We start from the raw sequence: 19,648 nt of genomic DNA on the forward strand, positions 1-19,648 counted from the left end.
AACACAATATAATAGTACCCATTTGGTCTCAGATTAGTTCATGGAGCTACAAAATGTTCAAAGGAAAACAAAAACCCCTCATCTTTCAGGGTTTCACCGCCAGCGAAACATCTGACCTGACATCTGAAAAGTCACTTTTTTTTTTTGGAGAAAACTACAAAAATGTAACCGCTGATCTAGTGAGAGACTGAAAGTGCCTAAAAGAAATAACGTAACTTAAAGTTGGGGAGACTCTTGTCATGTATGAGACTGGTTAGACTTTTTTTTTTTTTCACCTGCTGAAAATGTGTTTCTTTCTTTGTCTGAGGGCTGCACACAGGTAGTTGTAAAAAACGTTTAGAAATGGAATGAAATGGAAGTCGTACAAAATGGCAGCTTAACTCTTTAGAGGCGAGGTTCTGCTGGTCAGGCTGGCTGGTTGTTGGTCTCTGCTCCCCTCTGGTTTGGTCTGAGTGATATTAGTGGATGTAAACCCCTACATTTGGAGAAAAGTGTATATGTAACAACACTAAAGAAGAGTCAGTGTTGATGTGGTTAATTTAACAAAGAGCTCATTTACAATACATTTTGTTTGATTGTCATGGAGGTCAAAGCACAGGGCCGGTTTAAGACAAAAAAAATAAAAGAGAAACTTGGGAGTTTTACTTGTAAAATTGTTTCTCAGGAGGCAGAGCTGTCCTCGAGGCAAAACTAATTGCTTTAGTTGAGTTGAACTGCAGCAGATGGAGCCAAAGAACCATGGATCGTTAGGCTCCAGATTAATTCTACCTTCAGCGCAGGTATAGCTGGAACTCTTGGTGACTGGCGGGGGTTCTGTCACCAATTCAGGGGCTGGATCCTCCCAAGGGTGTGGCTCCAAAAGCGGATCGTTCAGGACGGGTCATCCTCTTCCAAAGGACACAGTAAAGCCTCACAGACTCTGCTGCACTCACGTGTTCCTCGTCAACAATTAGGTTCGTGACCAGGAAGTCACACATTTACAGTAGGATTACTGTATGGTTATTGGTTAGTACTAACCTTATTAACATGTGCAGGCTGGTAACAATTTACCAGCGATTGATCCATTGATTGAACCACACATCTGCCAAATATTTCCAGACTTTCAGGCTGACAGGGGTTGCCTGGATGCTTGATTAAATAATTGACCAATTGAAGGGGGCTTTGAGGAGGAATAGGCCTCATTGACCTGTTTATTTATGTGTTCTGTCTAGAAACACAGACTTTGGAGGATCCAGCCTCTGAACTGAGACACGGCTAGTATCTTACTCTGGGGCAATCGAGCAGGGCGGACGCAGGCTGTCACCGGAGGGTGAAGGATGGCTCCCCTTTCTTCACTACACCACCCTGCCACACTCAGTCACTCCTAATTTAGTTTAAATCCCGCCAAAAAAAGGACCGCAGGTTATGGATAATATGAGAATGATGGCAGGTGAGGAAGATGGACTTCATGGGGTCAGGGATGTGAGGGACGTGAGCGGAGTGATCACTGCGACTCTGTTAGCACTTTGAGAGAGAGTCCTGCGGCCTTGGCGGCCGACAGCGCCGTCGTCGAGCTGTGCGTCTGCTTGCCCGTCAGTTCCAGGTGTGTGTGGGCGTGTTTGGTTGCGGGCTGACGGAGGTCGCCGCGCTTGCCGGCAGACTGCTGCAGGGGTAAGCGCGTGTGTGAGAGCGTGTGTGCTGGCGGAGACAAGGGGAGGTGTGTTGACGGTGAGGTGGGTGGGGAGCAGCCCGGGGAGGGGGGGAGCTGGTGCTGGTAGAGACGGTGGCGGGCGGGGGACGGGGGAGAGTCTATAGCACTTAAATCTGAAGAAGTTGGGCTGGGGCAGCCTCCTCCTTGAAGGTAGCGAATGCACTTCTTTTTCCTCCTAGGGACAGTCAGAGAGAGTTATCTGTGAATAAAGTGTGGATGGTAAACGTCAGCGGGCTTTAATGAAGATGCATCATTCACACTGATGTCAATGAAAAGGGAGACATATAATGTCATAATGAACAACAGAAAAGTATTAGTGTCAGCCTACGTACATATGTAAATGAAGAGTTAATGTCCAAAACATCACAAATCCATATTAGGAAATATATTTTGGAAATTCTAGGCTCCTAACTAATTATTTTGTAGTTAAAAATAAAAAAGGCTATCGTGTCAAATAAGTGGACCTCTACGTCCCTGTCTTTTATGAGGAAAAAGTAACAACATAATTGCAATATTGGTGTCAATCTAAGGTAAAATAGTAACCCTCTTGTTTTCAAAAAGTTTCTATATCAAAAATTTTGGGTTTCTTTTAACCAAATTGTCCCCAAAAAAATAACGTGGATGTTTTCCTACAACGCTCTTCACGAGTAATATAAATGATTGAATTTCATTGAATTTGGGTGTTTTATTCAATTTTATAGCATTTGGAGAAAACAATTGATAAATATTTTTGGAATAATCTTCAAAAACGTGGCACAAAAAAAGAAGAGAAAACGTCAACAACAACAAGAAACGCAGAAACAAAACGGCAAAAGTGACAAAAAACTTGGACAAAAAACAAAGAAGTTTTGATTTTAAATCTTGACCCAGAAAAAGTAAAAGTTGCTCGGTCGACGGGAAGACAACACAATGGCATTAAAGTAACATTTTGGGAAATTTGCTTATTTGCTTTCATGCCGTGAATTAGATGAGAAAATCGATATCCCTCTCATGTCTGTGCTAGATTTGTGTTATGGAAATAGAGCCAAGAGGCAGGCGCTTAGCTTAGCTTAGCTTAGCATAGCATAATTACTGGAAGCAGCCAGGGAGAAACAGCTAGCCTAGCTCTCTGTCCAAAGTTCAAAATGACACCCATCAAAACCTCGGAAACTCACTCAGGTGTCACTTTAGTTTGATCTGTACACCAACAAACACGTAAAAGCAACAATGTTAGGTTTTTGGGAGAGTGACGTGCTGGAAGTAGTTTCTGGTGAACAACATTTGTGACTTCCTGGAGTTTTGTTGTGACCTTGAGGTTGCCAGGCGACCAGCAGAGATGCTGCACAGATGGATAAACGGTTGCTAGTAAAACGTTACATAGCTCCACAAATTGTTTTTGCATTTATGTCCGTGTTTCAATTAAACAAAGAAGACAATAACAACATAGTTGCTGAGAATTAAAAGGTGTTAGGTGTATTTTTGAACTTTGGAGAGAATCAGGTTAGCTTTTCCCCCTTGCTCCCATTCTTCATGGTAAGCTGATTAATAAATAATGAATTATTTGAGAGCAGGGAATAGCGCTTCAATTTATAATTACTTCTAATTTAATTACTACCAATTCCGTCTGTACTATTAGTCTTAAAGAATGAGCTCCTCTTAAAATAGGATAACAATATTGCATCTGTCTAAAAGGCAAACAGCAGTGATGTGCTGTGCTTTGTGAGGTGTTATACTTATAAGCAGACTGGTGTTCCTCCAAGCGCAGCATCAAAGCAGTTAACAGGATCCCATGATCATTACCAGAATATGAAATGAGTCACCACGTTTAACCGCAAGGAAAGGCGCTAGGCCATATTTAGAGAGAGAGAGAGAGAGAGAGAAACAGGGAGGAAGAGTGCAATAGAAAGTGATTTCTAAATGCCAGAGTTCACCATCAAACGGCGCCTGTTACCACATCGTATGAATGGAGAGAGTTGAAAGCAGATGGGCATGAGAACGGCGTCAAAATGCAAAGCTGCAGGGAGTGTGTGTGTGTGTGTGTGTGTGTTGAGCTGTGGTGATAAGGATTTGCTCTAACCACATTCACCCCCCTTTGTTCTATCAAACCGAAGCACACAAACACACACACACACACACACACACTTCGATTTCCATGACGTGATGGTGGGGAAGACGGCGGGGTTGCTACAGCGCTGTGGTGGTAGAAACTTTTCAGCAGAACAACACAGATTCCTGAATCCTGCAGTGAAGCCGTCGACTGGCGTCTACTGTAAAATCCTGCTGCGACTAAAACAGAGGAAGTGACGGGCCTGCTTCTGATTTCTATTGTGCTATTACGGTTTCTGTCTTATTACAGAGAAACTGAGGTCAGGAAACAACACTGGGATCAATGTAGCTGTTGTGGTGAATAAGCCTTGGGTAAGTTTGGATGGACAGCTCGGGCAGATAAATAACACCCTGTGTTGCCAGGTGTAACTGATTATACTAAACTTTCTAAAGCAAGTTTCCTGTTTTTGTTTTATAACTATTACAAAATATTATTTTTTTGCTAATGATTATGTAAGGGATACTACCCAACAAGTTATAAGTTCCCTTATTATAATGACAGAACTCTAGACTTTGCCCGAATTTACAAGTTGCAATAACTAGTTAGACATTTTTCCTTGTAGGAACGTCTGACCTTTGGACATTTTACGGCACAAACTTACTGAATTCATAAATATGTCACGTTAGAAGTTCAATTCTGTGATGAAAAGTGTAAAAAACGATCAGTGAGGAAGCAGAGAAAGATTCCCTCTGATCACTCCACTGTTCTTGTTTTGAGTGGTATTCCCCTTTAACCACATTAACTTTACAGGGCCTGTATAATACAACGCAGCTCAGAGTCCAAACCACCTCTGACGAGACATCACAGGGACCAACATTTAAATAAATGAGGGTTAAGTGTTTGTTTTCACCTGTGATGCCTCGCTAAAGTCAAAGCAATAGGTTTTTTGGACCCGACAATATTACTGATCCTGGAACTGTAATCCTCACAATAAACTAAGGTTTATTTACTAAATTTAATGTGGAGCCTAATGCTACTGACTTCAAGTGATACGATTATACTGCAAGAGTGGTTTTTGGGATGTTTTGATACTTTTTTTCCAACTGTGAAAATTAGTACTTATTGCATTTCTTTTACTACTATGCAACTTCGTATCCATGATTATAATGCTTCAATTTGCAGAGCAGCAAGTTAGTGACAGACAGCATGCAGAGATCAGGCTGGATTTCAGCTGGACAAACATTCTTTGAAGGCGGAGCTCATCTTGAGGCAGACATAATCTCATTGGTTGAGTTAATTGTCAGTGGGTGGAGCTTGGTGACTTAAGTAGTAACTAAAGACTAATGAAAAGGCTGAAGGGTGAGAGAGGAAGAAATTAAAAAGGATAATGCCTTGTGAACTTGATCAGAATGAGGAGATTATTACCACCTCCAGAGCAGCTCCGCCTTTGAGAAACGTTAGAACTACTATGACTCTATCAGAGGAAAGTGATGCACTGATGGACAGATGGTTCAATGGGAGGAAAGATGAGGTTTGTTTGTTTGTTGGACGACAGCAGTGCAGTGCTACGGAGTGGGTAGGGGTGGATGTTTGGTACACACCTGCAAGGACCGCACCAGTCCGTTTGTTGGTTGAGGCCGAAGCGAGCCCGGCATTTCTTAGGAGAGCCCGGGTCTGAGCACAATGCACAGCATGCACAAAACAAAGGGAGGAAAAGTAAAAATAGAGAGGAGCAGAAAAAGAAGAAGAAGATGACGAGGAAAAGGGGTTAGAGAGGGCGAGGACAGAAGGAGGAGAGATAAAGCCAGATGAAGAGTAGAAAAATAAAGAAAGAGACACAAACGCATGTCAGGGCAGGAAAAAAGCACCAACAGGGCTGTCCGTTCAAAGTCAAACTGTTAGTAGCCGGTTACAGCACAGCAAAAACATCGACGGCCACCAGAATAACCACACAACTTAGTTAAACAAACAGTCAGACATCCTGGAAACAGGCTGTTAGGACGTACAGAGAGAGACAGAGAGAGGGCAGCCGTGCTGTGACACTCTGTTAGTACAGGATTTTAAAAAGGTTTTCACTTTCTGGCAAAGAAGCAGTCTTAAACTGATTTATCTCAGGAGGTCAGCACTCCTAAAATCCAGAAATACACTTTACTACTGCCCCGCTTGAGGCTGACGTTGGGCCTGATATTAAAATATTGAAAAAAATATTGTGCCCTGCCTAGGGACTGCAGATGTAAATTAGCCTAAGGCTAACTCTGGTACAATGCATCAAATGGCAACATTTATGTTAAAAATTGTACATGGTCCCTAACAAATAAAAAAATAAAAATAAAAAAAAAATAAAAAAAATAATATATATATATATAAATAAAAGTTAACATAAGTTTTTTGTTGAAAATCTGAGTTAATGTATAGATTTTTCATCAGCTGTAGCTTTTAAAAATGGAGCATAGCTTTAGTTCAAGAGGCACTACACTTGCGATACACTCACGCTTGCAATGTTATTGGCATCATTCATGCTTCACCCTCAGTTGCTCATTCATCCCCTGCTCTGCTACTAACATCTATCAACATCCATATTGTTCTACCAATCTCCTACATGAAATACCAGAGTTGCCTGCAGGACATTTAAGATTTCTTTAATTTAGCTTTGGAACGTCTATACATTTCTCAGTTAATGCTAGTTACTACTACAGAGTTAGCATGAGCAGTCTTGACAGTAAGTGATCTACTAGGGACATGTGAAGGACTGTTTCAATTGATTGTGATTGGTTTAGATGAGAGATGGGGAAATATTTTTGATTGCCTTAATATGGAAAATACCATGTTGTCAGACATTTTTAACTTGGGACAGCTAAAAACAGGACATAAAGTGATGTACACCGGGGATTCAAATGTTTATAATTCAGGTTACGTGGAAAGCAGAGTGGGTGGGTGGTTTGACGTTAGAGACACATCCTGCCTCAAAGATACCAAGATGTTGTGCTACGGATCGCCAACGCAAGTTCAAGCTCAACTGAGTTCTGTCAAACACTGTACAGTTGACACTGGCCATTTTATCATGGTATATGTCTGACAGGAGATAGGCAATTCATTTACACATTTACCTGTATTGGAGTCCTGCAGCTTCTCCCTTTTTCTCCTCTTCTTTTTGCCCTGTGGGAGAAAGAACAAAACAAAATCCCCCCAATTAAATGAGACTAGCTGTTGAAATGACTTAATAACTACGAATTCACCATTAGCAGACTTTTGACTGAAGCTGATGAATCCAGTTCTTTTGGTTTGTATTGTTTTTGTAAAGATAATGGGATTGTGCAAGAGTGCAGCTGTTCCCTCCTAGCACTAGGATTTTGTCTGAAAAAGGCTTCCATAAAGAACTTCTGGATTCCTCTTTTACCGGTTAGCTTAATATGTCACCCTCGAGGGCAATCCCTCTTGGAGAGTGACATTGACAGTGAGTGTTTATGTTGAAATATAGTCACAAACCTGTATTCTTTTATCAACAGCAATCTGCACCATATGAACAAAATCGTATGTGACATGTATATCAATTTTAAATGAAAAAGGGCAAAGTTAAAAGCAGCAACCAGCAACCAGGTCAGGCAACCATATTTAATGCTCTACAAAAGCAAGAAAAAGAGCAAGAAAGATAAAAAGAAAATATGATGCATCACTAATGTCATTGTAAACTCAATTTCATGCAAAACCTGATGTGTCGTCGCCAAAAAGTAATCGATTGGCACTCAACATATCGGTTTAAAAAAGGCTTTTAACGATTTGCAGATCACCTCAGATCCAAAAAAATCTTGCTGTTTCCATATTTGTATTAATTTGCATTATATCCACTCTGATTGTAATGTGTGACTATTGAGGTAAACATCAGAGTTGTTCACGCAGATCCGGAGATGGTGAAGTGAGGCCTCATATTTGGCTGAGATGAAGGATGTGGGTACAGAGATCTACTGCCTACGCTTCGATGTCTGCCCTCCTCGGCTCGCTGTCAACATTGTATATGTGGTTACAACAACTCCTCTTGCAACTGCACCTTTCTGAAGCTTTATGTCTGTGGGTGTATGTGTGTGTGTGTCCCTGTGTGTGCATGTACTATGTGTGTAGTTTTGGACTCGGAGGAGAAACCCTCCACAGCTTCGGGAACTTTGTTTCCTGGTTTACGAGTAGGTCCAGTGACTGTGTGTGCTTGCATGTATCTGTTGTCATTACACAAGTTGTTTGTTTCTATGCATACAGTATGAGCTTATCAGACTCTTGCCCTGTGCCTAATAGGAACATTTTAGATACATCATTTGTTTTTGGTTTCTTTACACTTGTGACTTTGTGATGAAACGGGGCAACAATAATTCCACCTTACAGGTACAGAATGATTGGTTGATTGATCACATTCTTGTCATTACAAATGATTGGAAAAGGTTTGACTTGGTGACATACAGTAGAAAGTTAACTGCCCAATGCCCTATAGTTTAATACTGTAAAAACAAGCACTGTCCCTGTCATTTAGTCACCATATGTGGGTGATGTTTACATATACAGTAGTACTTAGTCATGACATTTGTCCATAGGAACTAACCAAACAGCATCCACTGTGTTATGCCTTAATGAGCTGCTTAGAAAATGCTCAAAGCTCCATGCATACAGCAATAGCTCTTACACCTATGATCACAGTTTACTAGAGCTCTGGTTTATAATGTATTCAGAACATCATGAGGAGAAATAAAGAGAAGTAACCATCTACGGGTAGGGTCAGGGCTTTTATTTTGAAATTTCTGCTCAATCAACTGGCATCGCGTTATGCTGCCCTGTCTGCTGCAGCTATAAAATGAGATAAGAACCAAATGAAGAATGACATTAGAACTGAATCAGTGTGCACGTTTGTGACATGAAGCACTCGTTCAGATGTTATAGAACGTGTTATAAACCACAGCCCAAATAAAGTGTCACCATAACTCGTGTGCCATGCCTGCCCGTCTACAGAGTTCAGCTCAGTCAGGTAAAGAGAAACAAGACAGTACAGCAGAGAGAAGCGTAAACAGGTTTCCACTCTGATAGGACTCTAACGTCACTGAAAAGCAGCCTTAGTTACAACCAAAGCCTTTACCTCACCTGATTATGACACATTTTCCTCATCGTTTTCTGGTAGGAAATATTTATACATTACAGGATTTACCTATAATTATTTGAAAAGTAAATGACTACTTAATATAAAAATCACGACTAAGTGCAGTATCAAAAGGTTGTGTTTTTGTATAACCATAACGTATTTAGCTTTACTAACAAAAATGAAGGTGCTGTATTTTTTAAATGGATGCCCAAAAATAAAACTAAAGCAGCGAGGCCAGCCATGCGGCCCTGCTCTCTGTTAGTTAAGCAAAACGGGTTGATTTATACCTCTGTGTGATTCAGTGTTTTACAGTTTACCTGACTAGTAGTCATAACCATGGCAACGTGCAAGACTTGGTGAAATGTAGTCAAAACTGACCAATCAGATCTGCTTTTGCAGCTTACGTGTTGTTTGTAAGGCTGATGTGTGAGATTTTTGGAAGGTGCATGCAAACTTTGCACAGGAATACCCACAACCCCTTTCATGCAGCTCTTCACATACTCATATTTTCCCACCACAGAGGCATAAATCCACCATAAGACGTGTCCCTACCCAATCAGCTTTACTCTTTTCCCCTGCGACCCCGCTAAGGCCCGCCTCCTGCAAGAGTTCAACAGCAAACTGACAGATCAGAGGCACACAGCAGCCCAGATACAGCACATCCCCAAAACATTAGACTACAACACATGCACCACACAGGTTTGACTTCCTCTCGTATTCTGGGGGGCCTATTTAATCATTTCATGCTATAAAAGTCTGTCGTTATGTTTTATGACTTTTGACTGACAGGCCTGGGAGCCAATAATCATGCAGGTTGTTGAGACAGTAGCCAGTAAAGGAAGTAAGTTGATCCATTTCTTCAGCTTTGAGGTGAGAACAATAAATATGATCAAACCCAGTTCAACAAGTTCTGGTCCGTTACATTGATCCTGTTCTGTTTTTTTAAATTTTGGTTTTATTTACAGGGAATCAAACCAGAAGAAGTCAAGTGGCTGCACTGGCTCCTTCTGTTTGTTGCATTTTTATCATTTTTTTATTATATAATTGGCTGAAAAGCAGCTTTCTGCTTCCAGGAACTGCTTAATGTCAATCAAACTCAGCCTTTTTATAGACATTTTCATTGATATATATTAAAAGATTCTGAAATTCAACTTTTAATAAAAGAATCCAGGTGAAAATTTTATTTTAAAAACACATTGTAGTTTAACAATTGAATGCATCATTTTAATTACTTTGAGGGAAAATTATGTTTAAATATAATACAAGTATAACTGATCCTGTTTACAATCTAATATCTTTACATTCATAATAATTACAAAAGCACACTTTTTAGTAAGTAATGTTTGTAAAGTAATGTAACAACATATTAGATTATTAAAAACACTATTACACTATTCTTACCACATTTCTAGTTTCTACAAGGTCAGTTGTAACCATAGCAACCACATGACTTCTTCACATTAGAGATGGTCCCCTCTACAGCCCAGGTATAGAAATCATGCCTTTTCCATAACAAAGTAAGAGTGCCTTTCTCGACTTTAATACTTTTACATCCCCATGATTATGTTTTTTTTCTCCCCTGATCTGCTCTTAAAAATCAGCTCAGAAAAGTTGTATGGAGTATGGATGAAGAGGAAAAAAGATGAGGGGTAAGAAGAGAAGTACTTACGTAATTGTCTCTGGCAGACCAGGTCGGGTAGAGTTGCATGTGGAGTTGTCTCTCTTTCCTCGCCAACTCGTAGTACTTGGCCTGCTCCTCCCGGGTCAGTGCATGCCACTGGACACACGGACACACAAAAACAAGAGAGAAACTGTCAGTGTTTTGATCTAATTACCACACATTAGGTACTTCACGATACGGTGTACTGTGTACTGTACAGTCTTTGGTGCGTGCGGCTCCTGTTTGGGTGAATCAACCCCTAAATGAAAAGTCATCACGCTAAAAACAAGGCTTGACTTGTTTTATTATAATTTTCCTTTTTTAATACTTAAATTCTGGAGCCATTAGAGAGGATAGAAAGCCATAGAAAAAAGGTGAAAACATAAATCTATCCTAAATCTAAAAGCTATGAACACTGCACTTTATGGCCTTCTGATCGAACGTTTTGATCACCATCATTATAACACTAATAATAATACTACTACTAATAATAATAATAACAATAACTATTTGTTTACTATGAAATAGTAAAAATAAATAAATAATATGATGTACTCCATGATATATAAAGTTAAAGCCAGTTTTAAAAGGTGTGTTTTAAGCCGACATTTCAAAGACAATACCGAAGTAGCGGTGCGGATTGTAAGCAGTAATTTGTTCCACAGTTCAGGTGCCATGACAGCAAGGTGCTGGTTGCAAATCTAGACTTCTGCTGGTGGAAAAAGCTCTTCTCACAGTTCTCACAGTTCCTAAGTGGACGATACGGCATGATCTGCATCTGAACTGTACGAATGCTATAACATACTTCACTTTCTTATCACTCCTCAGGATCCCAGTACCACCAGTCAGTGTTGTTATAATCTCAGTAGCAGTATGTGAGGGGAACAGAGTTCACGTTACCAAGGTCCTCTCATGTGCCTCATGTGTGAAATTACAAACTGACCTAGAAACAGGATTAGTCTGTGTTTAGTGTGTGTGTGTGTGTGTGTGTGTGTGTGTGTGTGTGTGTGAATCCCTCACCCGTCGTCCCAGAATCTGGTTGATGGCGGCGCTCTCCTTTAATGTGCACTCTGCGATGACCTTCGCCCTCATCTCCTTCATGTAGAGCATGAAGGCGTTCAAGGGTTTCTTGATGACCGGCTTCTTGGGCTCCTTCTCCCGCTTGGCCTCCATATGCGGCTTCCTGAGGGGGGAGAGGGAGAGGAAGAGAGTGGCAGGAAGAGGAGGAGGAGGGGGTAAGGATGGATAAAGGAATTTAAGCAAAGATGGAGAGAGAATCAGAGCCTGTTTTTTTTCTCTTTAGGTTTGTCAATTTGTGTATACAAGGATTTAGACTTGGTGAGTTGCTCATATACAATTTGTTACATGAAACACAACAGACATACATACTATACACAATACAAATTTAAAGCAAAGATTTGACAGTCTAAGAAATACTCATATTCACTTTCTTTTTGGAGGGATAGTTCAGAAGATTGATAGCACTCTCATGTCTGTGCGTTACATATGAAACAAAGCCAGGAGAAGAGAGATATAATGTGTTAATTAGTGAGCTTTAGAGATGCTTGTAGGTGGATTGGACAGAGCTTGGCTAGCAGTTTCCCCCCGCTTCCAGTCTTTGTGCCAAGCTAAGAGTCTCCTGGCTGTAGCTTCATATCTAATAAACAGAGTAATATCGTTCGGCTCATTTAACTCTTGGCAAGAAAGCAAATACGCATATTTCCCAAAATGTCAAACTATTCTTTTAGGGGAAAATGTATGTCCCCTACAGCTGAAATGATCAGAATTCCTCATTTTTTGCACAATTTTAATTCCTATAAATGTCCTAATATATCCAATAACTGAAATTGTTTCTTTCTACCCCATCTAGTCAAGAATTAAAATCTCAGACAATACTTGCGTTCATCAGCATGAAAACAGTAATTGAAATATATTAAATACTGCAACAAAATAGTATTAAGTTCCAGTCTCCTATAATTATTAAAACGCTGCAAGCAAAATGCATTAAGAGTAGTGATAAACAGAGCATAAATTAGTAAAAAAATATACAAACTAAAAAGCTAGAGGAAAATTAAGAGAGGAGGATATGATGAACGGTGATGAATAGAGGAGTATGATAGAGAAGGGGGAACACTGAGGAAAAATGACCTGAAAACAAAGCAAGCGTGGTATGAAGTGCAGGCAATACTTACACATACATGCCCCTGTCATACTGATCGTGCTCTTGTTTTCCTGTAGGGGGCACTATGGCTGGGTGGGGGATCCCTGTAGGATGCATGCCTGATGGGCCTAGCATCAGAGAGTGAGGGAACCTGGTGGAGGTGAAAGAGAAAGGTGGAGGAAGAGATAGATGGACGAGAGACAGGGTGACATAAATAAGGTTTGGTTAGTTCAGAGAAATGCTTTGGGTCAGGGGCAGAGAGGACGGTGAGCAACAAAGCAAGAGCGTCAGTTTTGGTAAGCAATGAGCTTGAAAGCGTGAAAAGGTTGATCATTTAGGTGTCAAATTTCATTTACTGAACATAGGATTCCTGCTGTGTGAACAGACATGTTGATTGACTGAAATGGAAACTCTTTAAAAAGCTAAAAAAAAAAAATAATAATACAACAACTGGTGGATGGTGTTGATGTTGAGCACAGCTGTGTGATTTGGTTCTTTAAATTTATTCAGCAAAGATGTAAGAATTTGTCACCACTAGAGGGCGCCCTAGCATTACAGAGTAAGAGGTTGGGAGACAAGGAACATACTCCACATCTCAAATGTCTTCTTGTTAGTAAGTGCACTTACCCCATACACATCTTATAATCGTCAATTAATATTTTCACTATCCAAATCATATTGTTTGTTTTTAACCTGCATGCAGTAACTGCTGGGGTTGTTTACTGCACCTGTCAAATTCAGTTCTAGCAGCAGAAATGTATAAATAACAAGATGCATAAATAAAGACTGTTTACTGCTCAGAAATAGTGAATTCAGAGGATACATTTCCCCTCTGAGTTGTGGTGCGATATTGATGATTAATGATCACAAGAAGAAAAAAAAATGGTTTGGTGTGATTGACCATTTTCTAATATTTTTTATTCTTAAATTTATACTGGCTTTTAGTTTGTTGTGATTTGCTAACAATTAGACATTCACTGTGGAAATACCCACCTATGTGACAAGAGGTCTAAAACAAACTATATGAAAGACCTTTGGTTGCTGTGGGTCCGAGGCCTTGGGTACGAGACCCAGCGGACAACCTGACAAACTGGCAAAAGCGCTGTGGCGAGAAAGACTCAGTCTGCTGCAAGCACGTCTTACAAGATCGTTCAGGATCAAATGTGTCAAGTTAGAGTCGCAGCTTAAGCAAATGCACACAAAAAAAAAAAAACATCCGGCTGAACAATATGAAGACATTGTAGCTCTGTCAAACTCACAGTGGGGACACAAGGCTTGCAGTCTTATTTTTTATTGTTCCTGTGTGTGTCCTTGAAAAACAAAAATGCCTGCAGCATGGGAGGGCATAACAGGATCTCACACAACATTTGCTTTAAAAAAAAAATGCAATAGCAAGAAAAAAGCAGTTAATGTTCTGATGGTACTTAACAGTGAGTGTGTGTGTGTGTGTGTGTGTGTGTGTGTGAGTGAGTGAGTGTGTGTGCATGCGTGCGTGTCAGCCGTTTGTATTCTGCAGCAGCGACTAGCTTGGCTCAGCTCAGTTTGCCTAGACTGGACTCGTCCTGTTTACAGCACACTGGCTCCAATAGGACTTTTACAGCAGTTGCCCAATGAAAGCTGACAGGAGATGAACATGGTGAATGGAAAACTCCTGCTCAGGCATTTTTTATGTGCTGTAAACAGGAGTTTATGATGCAGAGCAATGCTTGTTGTTTTTCCTATTACTTTCTTGGCTCGGTCTGGCTTGGTCCGACCAGCAGGCTACGATACCTGGAGTAGGAGGCGGCGCTGGAGAGGTTGGAGGAGTAGGGCTGCCTGAATCCACAGGGGGACAGGGCAGGATAGACTGGCTGGCTCTGCCTGCCACGGCACAGCAGAGGGGGAGAGACAGCAACAGTTGATGCCTTTTAGCTTTACAGGTAAAGCTTTACTGTGATACAGAGGCATTGTTTTGGGGAATTTTACACGTGCATATTGTCGTGCAATTCATCATCTTTGTTTGCATTTTAAAAACATTTCGTCTCAGTTTGAATGTGGATTCTCAGAAAGCTGGACTGGTTAAATTTCTCTACATTTCTGTCTTGTTTTTTTGTCCTGTAATTTATATTCTATTCCTTATAATTTATATAAATTGTTTGTCTTGAGTTTTAGGAGAGACCTTTGGACAAGCCTTCAGCTTCCCACCTCTCCCATACAGTTCTTTTTATGTATATGCATATAAACGTGTGTATATGTGTAAGTGTGTTTGAATGTATGAGTGTATTTATCTTTTAAAATGCTACATTTGTAATATGCAAACAAATAATAAAAAATTACTTTAGTAAATCAAAAAAATCTCATTGTTCAATAAAGTTCAAGTTATGTACTATATGCACAACAATTACAAAGAAGCAGTTGTTGGCAATGACAATCTTAAGTCTCAGGCTCCCTCCAACAATACTAATTAAATATGTAAAAAAAAAAAAAAAAAAATGAAGATCACGCAAGTAAAAACATGAGTGATAAATAATAAACGATAAAGTAAAATCTTATGGTTTAATGCTTCTTTGCATCTATGGAAGTATCCATTGTAGAAGCTCTTGTGGTGCACGGTGATCCCCCCTGGAGAGTCTGGATCAGCACGGTTGACAGCGGTGTGTCAATACTTACCGGGAACAGAAACACACACACTCACACACCACGGGAGGTCGAGGGTGGGGATTGGATGTTAGCAAGAGCCTTTGATATGTAGAAACCCGCACTTCTACCTCCTGAGAGCCCATCCCCAACCATCCCCCCCTTCAACTGATTCATTCTTATGTTTCAACATATGCACACACACACACACACACACACACACACACACACACACACACACACACACACACACACACACACACTCCAATCCACATCTAGCATTTAAACCACCTTTACAATCATCATTATCACCACCACACACACACGTCCTCTCTCATCCTGACTGGTCACACACTACAATACAGGTCACGTGTTGCTCAGATAAAGACAGTTCAAACTAACTGATCTGCTTTTAATTTCAACAGGCATACACCAGGCATATGTCCATCAGTCCATCAATCAGTTGGCCCACCAGACCTCATATACACCATCATACAGGTCACACACATCAAACAGCAGCTCCTGAGTGATGGGTGACGCCACGCTCAAACAGAAAAATACCTCCCGTGTGACAGGCATGGCTGGACAGAGGTATGCTGGGAATGAAATGAAAAACTAGGCGACCTGCTCCATTGTGCTGGCTGCTGCGCCTTGTTACTTCGTTACCCTTTGACTACAAGTGACAAAGTAATTACATCCCTACAAAGTGATTCAGTCAAAGGTAATGAGGTTGAAAATGTCAGTGAATGACTGCAGAGGGGAATCGTTTTCATGCTTACAGTAACTATTTGATCTGACACTAAAGGCCTCAAAAAGACCTCTGACTGCTCTCCTGCTCTACAATTTCACTGCCTTAAAGTACAAAAATATCATAAAATGTGAAATAAAATAAAGCCATAACATTCTGGATTTATTTCCTTACTTTCTGGCTGTTGCTCGCCATTTTAGGCACACCTGATTTTCAATTTCACACGTAGTTGTAATATCCAGGGTTTGAACTTCTCTCTGTAGCTCTCTTTTTTTCATGTGTTACACATCTATTTCTGCCACTTTTCTTAATTGTGGGCATTTTTAGGCCTTTATTGACAGGACAGCTGAAGAAATGAAAAGGGAGAGAGAGGGGGAATGACATGCAGCAACGGGCTGCAGGTCGGAGTCGAACCCGGGCCCGCTGTGTCGAGGAGTAAACCTCTATATATGGGCGCCAACTGAGCTATCAGGGCGCCCAAATATTTCTGCCACTTTAATTGTGAACAATAAAGTGCAACACTATAAATGTCTTCCAGGTGAGATTGCCTGAAAATAGATGCCGGTATCCGGTAACCCCTTTTGCCTTTTTACGAGGTCAAACAACCCGTTCTTTCCGCTCTAAACTAGCTCTTTCCGAGTATAATCTGACCTTTACAGGCCATCATTGTTCCTTAAGGAAACATGTGGAGGCTGCACTCTCACTCTGCTTTGGTTGATAGAAGTTAAAGAGGCTTTATAACATCCCCTTCAGTTCTTGATTCACACTGTATTTAATAATGCAACATGTTTGTGAGAGACTTGCTCCCACCACAGCGGTCGCCACTGCAACGCTGCATCTTTACAAACAAGAAAACACATCTCAAATAATTCCTGACCCCCTCCTGGTCCAAGGCAACTAACAGACCAGCCAACAGGCCCGGGGGACCTGTGGAGGTGGTCATTGAGGGACAAGAGGGGGGAGACCAGGCTACTGGTGTGAAAACAACAACAGTGAAAACAACAGTAAACAACAGTTTGACATTTAACCACTCATTCTCTATGTTCTCCCCTCCTCCTCCTCCTTCAACAAAGAAGCACACTACAAGGGGCCAAAACAAGCAGATAATCTGGGTTAAAGGAGATTAGCTGTTAATATTTGTGAAAATCCACAGTGAAATGTCTGAAAAAGATAAAACGCCTGTAAATCACAGACTTGAGAAATGTCTGGGGACAGACATCTCGTCCTACAGAAACATGAAAAACAGACATAAACACACATGTATGTGTCCAACTGCACAAACAAAGTTTTAAGCTTCCGTTCCAAATCTCCATGACATTTGATGTAAGCCTTTAACTGCTCCCGCAGGGGATTTTGTCCAGGCACAGATACTGTAGGTTGCAATAAATGGATTTGTGTTGATCCATAAATCAATGGAAGACATTATGAGTTCACAATCAACCAGCATGACATCGCGAGCTCACAATTGACTCAGAATTGATGGAAACTTTAAATGAAATGACTAAATATGGAGCAGATGTGGCCGTTGCAGACATCCCACACAACAGAGCTTTCTATAATGCTACTGCTTTGTCCCCATAACGAGCTATCAGGGACATCAAGACACAGGCTGAGAAACTGATATATTATTTTGGAGTCTTTGCTAATTTATTTAAGGCCAGAATCTACCTAAACCTGCCAACATTTTCCTGAATCCATCATATTTTAAGGAAGACTGCGAGTTCCATATATGTGAAGGTACTGTATTTAACATGACTGCTCACTGCTGTCTCTATTTTCTCTTTTTAATTTCTTGGCAACAAAATCCAGTTTTAAACCACATTAAGTCTCTTCAATGATAATTGGATTTTAGTCGGTACAAACATGCATTTGGAGGACATGCTTGTGACTACACCGATGTATACTTTTAGGGTCTGTAACACTGTTAGCAACAGAGTTTGTTACTCAGCACGTTTTTGGTTGACATTTCTTTTAAATTTTGCAGTTGTCCACATTCCTTTTGTCTTGACAAGAGGCCACAAGTTGAAGTAAGAGTCCTAAACACAGAGGATCAAAGGTGGTTTCTATGCCAACAGGGCCTTGGGTTAGCTACTCTGACACCAGGTGAGACGGTGATGTATGTGACCCAGGCCAGAGTGTGTATGTGAGTGTGTACTGTATATATGTAATGCTGGGGAGATGATGATACTAATGATGATGATGGTGGTGTTTGGGAAAGTAGAGGTGAGTTGTGAAGATTAGCAGAAGATGTTTTTGGGTAAAATGAATGTTGATTAATCATTCATCATAGATTGTTGATGAATGATTAGGGGCTAGATAAGATACAGATTAATGGTGCAGAAACATCACCAGAGTTTGGACTAAACAGCAGAAGCATGTTGGTAGGGCTGGGACAAGTGATTATTTTCATTATTGATTAAACTTATGATTATTTTCTAAACTATTCGATTAAATGTTTGGTCACAAAAATATCAGAAAATAGAAAGATATGTGTATCACAATTTTCAAAGTGCAAGTTGACATATTTGAATTTCCTTGTTTTATCTGACCAACAGTCCAAAATGCAAAGATATTTAGTTTATTGTCACAGAAGGCTGAAAAAAATAAAATAAATGAATTAAATCAGGAAAATCTTTACAATTAGAGGCTGGAGTTGCCAATTAATTTTCTCAACTAATCAATCAACTAATTGACTAAAAAAGTTCTCATTTCAGTTCTCATCATGTAAAGGACAGACCTGGTGTATTCCTTTAATGTTGGGGAAAGATTGTGAGTTACACAGTAACGATGTCATCACAAGTACACACAGGTACAGGTACAGAGTGAGTCACAGTATGTACAGATTTGTGTGTGTGTGTGTGAGAGAGAGACTCACCAGCCCATGGAGGGAGTGATCTGGCTGACGCCGCCTGGAGGGAGAGAGTAATACCCCGAGAGGTCCTGGGACTGGTGCCTGTGAACGCCTGGAGCACACACACACACACACACACACACACACACACACACACACACAAATTAACATCATTGTATCACTCTATTCTCTCTTGCATTTTGTCACTACAGACCTCATAAGTACAGACACACTAAATAAATGTTGCCATTTTGTCTTTTAAACACACACATACACATGCACACACACTCATTAGGTCAGTTCAGCGGCCCCCAGCCCTGGCCCCAGGTCTGATGGGCTATTAGTAGTCTGGGAACCCGGTATTAAAACACAAAGATACCCTTAACACAGGTCACACACTTCTGTTCCCATCCTGTCACAGTGTGTCACAGTGTCGGACCCTCCGCTGGGAGCTGATGTCGCCAGTTGGTTTCACTGGTTTATTCTACACAAGTTAAGTTCCCACATTTTAAAAACACACACAGATAGGGGTAGACGCACACCCAAACAAAAAGCATTCTTCATTTTCTACTTTTAGCAGAAATGTTTTCCAACAAAAGAAACAGACTGCTTGACTCTCTGCCCTCACAGTAAATATCCAGTCTCTCTCTGTCTCTCTCTTTGTGCCCTTCAAAGGAAGTCATTTGTCAACTGGCAGCACCTAGCACTTAGCGCGGCCCGACTGCTAACCTGTGTTTGCAGCAGAGGAATGCTCTAGATGACTGTAATTTGGCCGCGGCT

At 40.7% G+C, this 19,648-nt stretch overlaps 1 protein-coding gene across 12 annotated transcripts in view; it reads right to left on the reverse strand.

The window, feature by feature from the left end:
* Positions 1-1,758: 1,758 nt before the first annotated feature.
* Positions 1,759-19,648, reverse strand: part of tcf7 (transcription factor 7) — a 74,174-nt gene continuing 56,284 nt past the window's right edge. Inside the window, exons 5-12 of one of the 12 annotated variants that reach the window (XM_078266768.1) lie at positions 18,893-18,980; positions 14,379-14,513; positions 12,685-12,804; positions 11,513-11,675; positions 10,502-10,609; positions 9,385-9,432; positions 6,824-6,863; positions 1,759-1,865 (exon numbers count right to left, since the gene is read on the reverse strand). In XM_078266768.1, coding sequence (XP_078122894.1) covers positions 1,798-1,865; positions 6,824-6,863; positions 9,385-9,432; positions 10,502-10,609; positions 11,513-11,675; positions 12,685-12,804; positions 14,379-14,513; positions 18,893-18,980 — 770 coding nt within the window. In that variant the 3' untranslated portion in view covers positions 1,759-1,797. Of the gene's footprint in view, positions 1,890-6,823; positions 6,873-9,384; positions 9,433-10,501; positions 10,610-11,512; positions 11,676-12,684; positions 12,805-14,378; positions 14,514-18,892; positions 18,981-19,648 lie in introns of all 12 variants that reach the window. The other 11 variants (XM_078266766.1, XM_078266769.1, XM_078266773.1 and 8 more) reach the window with 11 other exon arrangements.

Source organism: Sander vitreus, chromosome 13, assembly GCF_031162955.1.
Source record: "Sander vitreus isolate 19-12246 chromosome 13, sanVit1, whole genome shotgun sequence".
Classification (NCBI taxonomy): domain Eukaryota; kingdom Metazoa; phylum Chordata; class Actinopteri; order Perciformes; family Percidae; genus Sander; species Sander vitreus.